General features: G+C 42.3%; 3 protein-coding genes across 3 annotated transcripts; 1 reads left to right on the top strand and 2 right to left on the bottom strand.

The window, feature by feature from the left end:
• Positions 1-590: 590 nt before the first annotated feature.
• Positions 591-1,035, bottom strand: LOC127138942 (toll-like receptor 2). Its single transcript, XM_051068515.1, is given in 2 exon segments — positions 591-707; positions 710-1,035. Coding segments are annotated over 2 exon segments (390 nt in total). The 5' UTR covers positions 1,029-1,035; the 3' UTR covers positions 591-636.
• Positions 1,036-1,374: 339 nt separating this feature from the next.
• On the bottom strand, positions 1,375-5,025 carry LOC108902347 (toll-like receptor 2 type-2). Its single transcript, XM_051068514.1, has 10 exons — positions 4,658-5,025; positions 4,143-4,299; positions 3,906-4,055; positions 3,340-3,546; positions 3,128-3,250; positions 2,777-2,927; positions 2,450-2,614; positions 2,150-2,329; positions 1,930-2,070; positions 1,375-1,848 (listed from the first exon to the last, which is right to left on the bottom strand). The coding sequence occupies exons 1-10, from the start codon at positions 4,926-4,928 to the stop codon at positions 1,375-1,377; spliced, it is 2,019 nt and encodes a 672-aa protein (XP_050924471.1). The 5' UTR covers positions 4,929-5,025.
• A 3,556-nt stretch (positions 5,026-8,581) lies between these two features.
• LOC108902348 (ladderlectin-like) lies at positions 8,582-10,529 on the top strand. Its single transcript, XM_018704201.2, has 6 exons — positions 8,582-8,725; positions 8,923-9,222; positions 9,463-9,554; positions 9,646-9,780; positions 9,931-10,036; positions 10,291-10,529. The coding sequence occupies exons 2-6, from the start codon at positions 8,934-8,936 to the stop codon at positions 10,356-10,358; spliced, it is 690 nt and encodes a 229-aa protein (XP_018559717.1). The 5' UTR covers positions 8,582-8,725; positions 8,923-8,933; the 3' UTR covers positions 10,359-10,529.
• The last annotated feature ends 697 nt before the right edge of the window (positions 10,530-11,226 follow it).

Below are 11,226 nucleotides of genomic sequence, written 5' to 3'. Positions count from 1 at the left end.
AGCTCTTGTGTTTGTTTCAGTCTTGTTGCTTGTTTTAATAACTCCCATGTAAACACAGACATGATACACGTATTTATACATTTAGTGCAACTTACATTAAGTAAATGATCTCTGATGCGCTGCAGAGAGACGTCCATTAAATCCTGATGCCTGAGAATCATCATGTTTTAAAGTTTAACAGTTTAACTCTACAACTATGGGTTCACTGCAAACAGGAAGTGCAAACAGCTAATTCAGGAAACTTTACTAGTGATAGTTTTACAAAATGTAAACAAATACAAGCTAAATAAAAAAGCAGAGCTCCAGCTGAGCTACAGTAACGGAATGTGTCTAAACTAAACATCGTGTTTAGTTCTTCTAGGACACAAAATAATAAACTGGGAATCTCAACAACTGTGGTAAATACATGATGATTTGTTCATCTCTTACACTTCATCTTTTCTCTAACATTACTTCTCATCTTTTATGTTAAAGGGCTCCAGCTCCTTTATTTCCTCTTCTTTCATCATCTTTTTCTTTCCTCTGACTCTTCACTCTTCCCTCACACTCCTTCTTTTTTCTATTCTTTCATCTATTTCTTTTTACGCTGCGTTTGTTGCTTTTTGTGCTCACTCTTTCTCTCCATCTCTCTCTCTCTCAGTCATCCTCCTCTCCTCCTCTCAGAGAGTTGCGGAGACTCCTCCAGAACTCCTCCCTTCTCTCCTCCTCTTGGGCCACTCCAGGTACGTGGTGGAGCTCATGAGTTTGCGCAGTTTGCAGAAGCGCTTGGGGATGTCGTCCTTGGACAGCGGCTCCAGCAAGATCAGGATGGCCGGGTCGCCGCCGGCGTCCCCGTCGAAAAGCCAGAAATGAGAGAAGTCCAGCTCGTAGCGACACCAGTCAGACTGGACAAAGTTCTCTGAGAGGATGAAGACGGTCCGCCGGCTGCGCTCCATGGCGCTCATGATGTTGTCCACGATCCACTGTCCGGGAAGGAAGTCCCGCTTGTGAAGACATAGGGTCAGTGGCTGGAGGGGTCTGGGATTCATGGAGTTTTCACCTGCTTCACTGTGGGAGCATGAACCAGAAAACAGGTGATGTTCCTCCACAGGTTTAGTCAGAAGTTAAAGTGTGTAGACCTGACAAATGGCTCACTCATTTTAGAATGGAATCCCTGTTAATTAAATGACTGAGTCTACTGAGAATCTGGAGCCCAAAACTTTTTTTCAGGATGAATTAATTATTTGATGTCTAGTGCCACCCACGCTAATCTCTTGACCCATGGAATGAATTGAAATCAGTAGCTACAGTGCTGAAACACCCTGCTAACTGAGAGGTAAAGGCAGAGGTCAGGACTTACCTTGGCTCCTCCAGCTCAGGGACCAGGAAGTTTTTCTACCAGGTTGCGTCTCTTTCACTGTAGGAAACGAAGGCATCAAAGGTTAGCAGTGCGTCTGAACTGGGATCATCTCTGAGTCGCTGCCGGCGCCGGGAGCTATGCTTGGCCTTCAACCACGCCCAAGTCATCTTGATGTACCAGAAGGCATGGAGGCGCCACAGCAGGATGCACAGCAGAACCCCAACGAACAGCGCCACCCCACAGCTCACGGACACGAACAAAACCCGGTGGCACACGACAACAGACAGGTGGACTTGACCCACTTGTTCCCCCTGCAGGTAGAGAGGAGAGTCGCAGACATAGCTCTCCTCTCCGTCTGTTAACTGCACATCTCCGTCTCCTTTAATGGTCGACTGGAGGAAGGCGACAAAGTCACAGGAGCAGACAAACTTGTTCTGACCTGCCTGGAGGTTCGAGAGTCGTTTGTATGACTGGAGATCTGAACGGTCGAACATGTTTAGGGTGTTTGACTGTGGAAGAACAAAGAGGGGTCAGACTGCAGAACACAAAGAGGATTGGAAGCAGAGGTGTGAGGTGTGATTGTTTTTTACCTGTATGGTCAGTGCTTGCAGGTTGAGGAACAGATTTCCAGGGGGCAGCCTTAGAAACTTATTCCCAGAGAGGTGGAGCTCTCTCAGGGATGGCAGGGCCACGGTGAAGTCTTTGAGATCGTTGTTGCTCAGATCCAATACCTATACATGATAAAGTACAAACAAGTGCTTAAACAGTGAGTGTTGTTGTGATACCTGCTACGTGGTGCACTCTCAGTACCTCCAGAGTTGTGGGTAGACAGGGGGTGACGGTGGTAAGTTTAGCTCCGGAGATGTTGAGGTGTCGCAGGGTGGAGGGCCAGGGGCAGCTCTGGGGCATGAAGCTGTAGTCGGTCCTGCTGATGTCCAGGTGGGTCAGTTTGCGGAGCTTCGTTACCAGTCGGCTCACCGTCGACAAAGACTGGGCAGAGGTGGAATAGAGGCAAAGAAGTCATTAGACTGCAGGTCATTTATTCTTCAAACCAGGGCTCTCATTTTTACTCATCAGCAGGAGAACTTCTCAGCAGGTTCATGAAGGCACCTTCAGAGCATTTCCGCTGACGTTTAAAACTCGGAGGTCCTTCAGCGTGCCGTTTCCGTTACACAGGGTCTCAGTCAGAGTCATGTCGGTCAGCAGGTTGTCAGACAGATCGAAGTACTGCAGGTTCATTAAAAGGCTGGACGTGGGGCAGGGCAACACAAACGCCTGAGGGTAAAAGTCATGAGAGGAGTTTGCAATGAAAAATGTCATTCTGTAGAAGAGGATATGAGCCACGAGTTCTATCCTCTGAATTCTGACATTAAAATCACACTCATTGCTGTGGTAATAGAAAGCACTGATGTATCAACAAATATCACCTTTTTTTACCTTGGAGTTTATTACAGACACCTTCCTGGGGTACTGCAGCAGAAACTGCAGCTGTAGAAATGAGACAAACTTAAAGACGTCCAGCACCACGACGTTTCGTACGACAAACTCATCAACAGCTCTGTGATCTGTCCAGTTGGCTCTCTCCCACCTAACACCAACCAGATAACAACAAACAATCTTAAGTGCTAAAGGCAACTGGACTTGTTTTAGGTTTCTTGAAGACATTTCGCCTTCAAGAATGCAGTCAAACTAAAACTGAACCATTTTGTGTTACAGTTACAGGAAGGTCAGATGCTAATAGAAACTGTGCTTATGGTTCTTAAGATCATGCAGACACTCATTTCTTACCTGCCCTCGCCTGTCAGCGTGACATTGTCAACGATAAAGGATATGACTGGCACTCCGTTAACAACCACTAGGAGGCGAACAATGGTCTCATCAGAGATGAAAAGGTTACGGAAAGTTATGTACCTGAGGAGTGGAACCACAGAGGAGTCACTGGTTGGTTTGTCCGGCAAAAACAAGGTTTTTGTCTCATGTCGTGTAACATTGTAACACACCTGACCCTCCTTTTGGCTGTTTCATAGAAGGGCTTGACAGACTCATTCCCAATCAGATAGAGGTCCTCCAGGACCATAGGTGTCTCAGGGTACGACACGTCGGCGAGCACAGATGAGGCTAAGGCTCTGTCTGTTAAAAACGGTCCATGGAGGCTCAAAGTGACACGACCCAGCGGCCAAACGTACGCCAGAGCACCGGACTCGTACCTTCAGAGGAAGTTAGAGGCAGGAGAGAGTGACAGGCTGGCAGCCTAAAAACCACAGTAACCAGCTCTTTTAGGAAATACTTTTCTAAAAGATTAAAACAATATATTTATGACACAGGTTTAAAGATTACCTCGGGATTGGAATCTCACACGATATCCTCCTAAATCAGCTGCATCAGCTCTCACACAGATCAGGTTTAGTTACTGTATGTTGTGCCAGGAAATCATTCAAGATTGTTGTCAGAACTTTTCAAATCTGACACAGACAGACTTCATTTACTCTAGAGAAGCATCATGTCTGTCAGGAGGACGTTTGGCTCTCATGTAGTAACAGCAGTAGAAACAGCATCCCTCTCAAACCTGGTCAGGTTGTTGGCGTGCACAGTGAGCTCCTCCAGCTGAGAGACTCCTGACAGAGCTCCTCTCTGTATCTCCCTCAGAGCAGGACCTCCGAACGCCAGCCTCCTCAGTCTGACCAGCCCGTCAAACACCGGAGCAGAACCTATGCAGCTGGAGAAGAGAAGAGAGAGGAAGAGACTGCACTGCAAGGCCAAAGGTCTGTGGACACATACACAGCATGAAACTTACGCTCTGTACCTGTACGGGTTGTTGAGCAGGTTGAGCTGTTGCAGAGCTCCTAACTTGCTGAACCACCTGGGGTCGAGAGCAGTGAGCTGATTGTCAGAGAGGTCCAGTTCCTCCAAACTCCACAGAGAGTTGAACGCTGACGGATCGATCACAACCAGTCTGTTACCTGCAGGACAGTAAGATAAGAAAACGCCTATATTCTAACAAGGATTGTATCAGGGGTTTCAGACGCATCAACATTGAGAATCATTAATTATTATTATTATTATTGTTGTTGTTCTTGTTACTGTCTTTGTTTTCCCCTGGTCATTTCTGACCTGCTAAGGTGGCAGTTTATGAAGCATATGTAGAATAAGATTGTACTTTTAGTTACTTTGGTTTCAGACCAATGAAACTTCCTTTTATTTCTTGTCCATGTTGCTTAAAACCCAGAGTTCAAAGTTCATTCTTGACCCTATAGACACACAGATGAGAAGTCATCAAAGTGTTTGGGCCTTATCCCAATAAAAACCCATCAGCATTACCATGGAGACTCAGAGCCCTCAGCTGCTCGTGGCCCGTCAGGTCAACGTCCGTAACCTCGGTGATGTTGTTGAAGGAGAGATCCAGAGTGAGTGCGCGGTCCGTTACCATGGGAACGCGGGTGAATCCGCCACGGGAGCAGTCGCAGGACAGCCGGCGGTCACAGCGATTGCAGGACGGCCTCCCAGTATCCTGGTTTGTCCTCTGACCCCAGCACAGGGAGAAGAGGAAGAGGAGGAAGAGGAAGTGGTGGAGGCTGGACAGCTGTCCCATGCTGGAGGAGGACAGAGTGAAGCAGAAGGAAATAAAATAAAACGGTACAAAAGTGAAAGAAAACCGAGGGAGGAAGTGGAATTTGATAGAAGAGGAAGTCTGTAACTTTTTATTTTGACCTTTATGTGTGATGCTAATTCTCACAGTGAGTGCATACACTGATGAGCAGAGAGGAGTTTAATTTGTGATGCATCTTTTTCCCGAATGATTTCAGCACTCATACACTCTCCACCATGTTGAATTGTGCGTAAACCAAAGTATTCATATACTGAAACATCCAGTAACATTTTGTGGTTTCACATGTGTCTACTCTACAGATGTCTCAAATGCTTCAGTATTTTGTAGCATGTATTTACACTTATTTTGGCAGTACTAAATCAAACGAAGTTGGGTATTATTTATATAAATCTTCAATCATTTTTAAAATCAAATGTATGCTTAAATGTTTCCATTTCCCCAAAGCTACTTTTGGCCATTTAATAATGTATATTTACACACTTAACATACTTTGGTGTTTGTTGAGACATTGAAACGTTTTTCCTGTCTTATATTTATGAGAAAACATCTGACACGAGAGAAAATAAAGTAATAAGGTTAGAATCCTCGACTTAAAATGATTTAGCTGCACAGTGTCAGCACTGAAACAACTAACAGAGTCATTACGTAGATGAAAAAAAAATAATGAGCATGACTTTATATGTTTTTTAATCAGGAAGAGACACCATTAAAAACTGACGCCCCTTCAGTCTGCACATTAACTAATTTATAACTGCATTCACCCTGTTTTACAGCGCTCATCTGATTAAATGCTTCCCTATTTTGTCATTTATCATTTAGCTGCTGTTGTAAAATGACAAAATGATAACTGACACAGCACTGTAGCGACTTCTCAAACTTCATGCTCTATGATTCTAACATAACTTTTTTTGTTGCCTTACCTTGATTTTTTTTTCTTCTTCTGTCGAGCTGATTCCCAAAAACGAGGCGAGAGATGTAATCATTCAAACTGAAAAAGAGGAGGCTGAAGGATTGTTTTTATGACCGTGCAGAGAGGAAGTGAGGCCGCGGGGGTGATGGCTCCAACCAAGTGTGAAAAGAGGTAGTGAGCATGAAAATGAACTCTCGGGAGGAAACCTGTGAGAGTGTGCATCTGTAAAGATGTTCAAGTGCATAAAGAAATAAGTCCAGAAAATTCACCTTATGTGCATCTTCAGACTTGTTAGACCACGTAAAGTCATTTTAGTGTTTGTTGTCTCATTGAATCAGCTCCGCTTCTGTTAATTATGACTAAAAAATCCAAGCTGAAGTAAAGCAGCCAAACGTAATATTATCTTGTGTGTGGTTTCTGTTACATAATAAGTTCTGTAGCCACAGGACTGTGACCACAATGACTTCCGCTCTGGCTTTCTGGCTGTTGCCAACTTTGTCCCTCATGAAGATTTGTCAGGCAAACTAAGATGTTTCCACTTTGTTTATGTGAACTACAAGTGGAGCAAAAGAGAAAGAAATGTCTTCTACAACTGATGAAGAACCCCGCTCATAAAGTGGACGATCATTTACAATCAGCTCAACATAAAACATACAGTACATACAGCTCTGTCTACCATAACATTTACAAATAACAGTTAGCTGCAGAATATCTGACTAAAATCATTATGAATCAAAAGTATTCTCACTTTCTAAAATTCTCTCTGAAGAACACTTGTCAAAATGTTTTCAGTTTCCAAAATGTCCTCAGTGTAAACTTTAGAGGTAAGAACAAGTAAAGGAGTTAAAGGGACAGAAGATAAAAGAAGAAACCTCACCTTACATCAGATGATTCAAAACTGACTAAACTATCTCCACAGTGACTCACACAGTCAGAATCTGATTCTTCTTTTTGTTGTCCAGCTAATCAGGGTGTCAGTTTTGACACTGAAGGAAGACAAACTTCAGTTAATGAATCATCCTGGTGCACGAGGTTCCTCTTTTTTTCAGTGCTGCTCATTCCAGAGTCCATATGAATATAAAATGATCAAAGTGAGTTGAGTTAGGAGTCAGAGTGAAAACATCCTTTCAGTGGGCAGAAATATATGATTATTAATGACTGGTAACAGGCAAGCTGTGCAGCTGTAAGAAGCATCTTTTTTCTGTAATTCCTAAGCAGGTGTCTGGACGTATCCTCCTGATGGACGTCAGAGATGATGATATCCTTGAAAATGGTGAGTTACACTGAATCTAATAACATGTATCTTCAAGCAGGAGTATGTTTAAAGTACTTTAACTGCCTCTGTGTTTTAGTAGAAATTTTAGACAGTCTCTGTGAAATCGTTGTAAATTACAGTGTCATTCTCAACACTGCCACCAGATGGTGCCAAACTCTTTTAAAAAAAATTTACTAAAGCACAGTTAAACCCATGTAATCATCTTGACAGACAGATGTGATGCCCTGCAGCTGTGGAAGTAGTAGAGCTGGGAGAAACTCCTGAAAATAAAGTTTTTAGTCAAAGAGTAATTTATCAAATGCTTTTAAAACACAAGCTCTGAAATCTGTGTGAAATCAGATTTCAGTCCAGTCAGCAGATAAACATGGGTCACTCCTATGTTGACACACAATGGGAACACATGTTCTCAGGGTCTTATAATCATAAGTTATGTGCTCTCCCAGGGTCCCGTGTTCCCCAGCTCTTTTTAGCACACAATGGGAACCTGAAAAAGATGTTCCCTAGCTCTGTATTTACTCACTACTCATCAACTCATCAGAAGGGTTTTCTGTTCCCCAGCACTGCTGTATTTCAGGGAACTTATCAAACAGTTTAGGGTTGTTGAGTTTACCTTCTGAGGCTCTGTTCCCAAACACAACAGGAAGGTTAATAGATGTTGACTGGGGAACAAATGACCTCAGGAACCTTGATCCATTCCTCATGCTTCAGCTGTTGTGTTTTTGGTTTTGTGAAGGTGATGCAGTTGTTGCAGTTGCTGTTTTTGTGGTTTCAAAGCTGATGATTGGACGACATCTGACAGACTAAGACAAACCTACAGGACGTGGCAGAAGCTGACAGACGCCACAAGCAAGTTGTTTGTGACCTAAAAATGCTTCTTTGGTATGAAGTGGCATCAGTTACTCACTGATACTGTGATCGAAATGTCATAATACAACAGCAATACAATAGCAGTATGGGAAACAGGCTTCTTATTACGGTGTGATATTTGGGCATCAAGACATAAAATATTAGAGATTCATTGGATTTTATTTCTCATATTGTCTGTACTGGATATTATCATATAATATGATATAATCCAGTCAGTCTCAAGTGATCAATGTAAAAATAGTCTGTAACCCAGATATGTGCAAAACAAGGTTATAAAAGAAGATCAACTTTAGATTAGATAAGAACAAATTTTGATGTATCACTCAATGTTTTAAATCTTCCTTTTGATCCTTAAGTTACAAGTAACCTCAAAACCAGGGAGCACAAACAGACAGAAGATAGTCTGGGAAACAGACACAATGAGACACTGGGAACAATGAAATGAAAAGCTGATATAAAAATGATGAAACCTAAAACTCATAGTAGACAAACTGTGTATACACAAGGGCTTGTCTGCTGATACAGTATACAATAAATAAGGTAAAGATAAAACAATACCCATCTCTGCAGGTTTGCTGTGTCATTCTGCTGAAAGGAGTCATTGTTGGTGTAACATTTTACACCAAAGAAGAAGAAGCAGCATCATCGTTCATCTGCAGAATAAAAGGCAGAGAAGCAACAGAGGCTGTCGTACCTGACTCATCACACCAGCTGATCCTATTAAAGGTGAGTCTTCTTCAGATTTTTAATCAAAACTAATCCTAATATTACCTTATTTAAACACACTATTATTAATATGGGATCATCTTTTGTAGTGTCTGACAGGTGTATCAGTTTATGAATGTTGTGTCTGTTTTATAGGTTCAATTTTTAATGTAATAGATGTGGTAGAATAATGTTTGTAATGTTCTCCTCTGAAATAGAACTCATCATCATGAGGGTGCTCGGTGTGTGTCTCACACTCTCTGCTCTTCTGACCCTGAGCCGAGGCGCCCCGTACAACTCCACCACCCCTGCCTCCAGGCACATGGGCCTCTGCGAGTATGAGCGGCAGCACTGTTCCACCGCCATCGGAGCGTTCTGCCCTCAGTGTGACGCCAAGGGGAACTACCGCCCGCAGCAGTGCTCGGGGTCGACCGGGTACTGCTGGTGCGTCAACGTCGTCACTGGAGTGGAGATACCCAACACACGGACACCGCCGGGAACTAAACCTGTCGACTGTGGTGAGATCTGGGGCAGTGGAGGAATGTAACTGTACTACTTTATGGTTACTTTACACCCTCATTGACCTCGACCAGCTCATACAATATGATGCCATGTTATAGATTAAACAGTTTAACTGCATTAAAGGCTGTAGTAACAGGTAGAGGTGGAGAATAAGGTGCAAACTGAAAGTTAATGCTGAATCACACTGGTGACTGTAGTTATTAAACAATGAGATGTTTGTTTTTGTTTTTTTATAGGTGGGGAGTACTACTGCCCCTCTGGCTGGACCCACTTTGGAAAAAGGTGTTTCATGTTCGTCGACACCCCGAAGATGTGGACTGCAGCTGAAGTGAGTTATCTAGAAAGTTCTGGGACCGAGCAGATTACACTCTGGTGACTTTGCTTTTCATACATTAAGTCGTGTCTCTTGTTCCCTCCAGGTTTACTGTCAGTTTGAGGGGGCCAACCTGGCGTCCATCCACAGCTACGAGGAGAATCACTTCGTCATGTCTTTAACCAGAGGAGACACCCACACCTTCCCCCCAGCCTGGATCGGTGGCTTTGATGTCATACGTGTATGGAAATCCTTTGGTTTTTGGTTTTAGTTTGGTTTTTGCCTGAATCCCAAATTTTCCTCCCAGGTTCACTGTAACCCTGAGCTCAGCTGTTTATTTTGAATCAGCTGTACAGTGTATTTATGTATAAATGTTTGTGTCTATCCATAGCCCGGTTTTTGGATGTGGAGTGACGGCTCCAAGTTTTACTATGATTACTGGTGCGACGACCACCACACTGAGAGAAACGAGTCCTGCCTGAAGATGAATTATGGATGTAATAAACTATACACACACTCACATAAACACACACGCTTACATGAATATAAACACAATAACTATTTTTTCCAAAGGAAAGTGAATTTATCAAGTGGTAATAGTAATCAGTGTAAACGAACTGACTGACTGATGTGTCATAGCATCGTATAGCTTCAACATAACGTTAAATGAGGAGCAGCTATAGTCAACATCTTATTTGTATCTGCAGCATGAAATCCATAAAGTCAAATGTTCCTGTTTTGTGTTTTACAGATGACATGAAGTGGGCCCCCAACGCCTGCAACGAGTCTCACCCTTTTGTTTGTGCCAAGAGGATCTGAACTCAGAACCTGACAGTGAGAGTAATATTTCTCTCAAAATATTTCCTCTCTTCTTCTTTTTGTTAAATATGATCAGTAGATTTTATTCACACAGCTTTTAGAGGGTTAGTGGGTCAAAGATGAAAAGGGGTTGTCAAGCATCAAAAAATAAAGGTATAATACTCCAGAATATTTCCTGTTTCATGTTGTTATTTTCTGTAACAATAGTTTATATACAAAAACGTCTGGTGAGGCATATTTAAAGAAACAGTAATTAGATGACATAGGCTGCATTTAAGGATCACAATACAGCTCCCAAACACTAATTAATTGTAATTTAAATTTTACTCAAATATCTGTTATTCTGAATGACATCAAGAAGGACAGAGTGCATTGGTAATGTCATTATTCCCATTAAAGCAATGTGTTTAGTTTTTTCTCTGGATCATTAAATTCTAATAACATTCCTGAATAATGACAGGAGAAACAGAAGTTGGAAACAAGTTTAAAAGATGAGACCATTTTTGTGTTTGATATAAAAAGGAAACATTAACTAAAACTACAGGACATACTTTAATGTTTCAGTTAACTTTGGGGAAAACAAAATGTCAAAACATAGGTGAAAAAATGTTCCAAACTGCAACATCATCATTCAGTGTCATGGTCAACACTTCAGTTTTACCATTACATTTTAAAATAAACTGTATATTCTCAAGACTTCTCTTGTCTCAGGGCCTGCATTTATTTACTAGCCTGTGCTGTGTGTCTCTTTGTTTGTTCAAGGGCAACTAGAAAAATCAGTGACATATCTGTCAGAGGGCCTACTAAACATCTCTCATTTATCTGGGATATGAACAAGTCTCTAAAATTATACAGTGACCATGTGTAA

The sequence above is a fragment of the Lates calcarifer genome, unplaced genomic scaffold (assembly GCF_001640805.2).
Source record: "Lates calcarifer isolate ASB-BC8 unplaced genomic scaffold, TLL_Latcal_v3 _unitig_4813_quiver_1396, whole genome shotgun sequence".
NCBI lineage: Eukaryota > Metazoa > Chordata > Actinopteri > Centropomidae > Lates > Lates calcarifer.
Note: the sequence above shows the minus strand (reverse complement) of the source record. Positions and strands in the feature narration are given on the sequence as shown.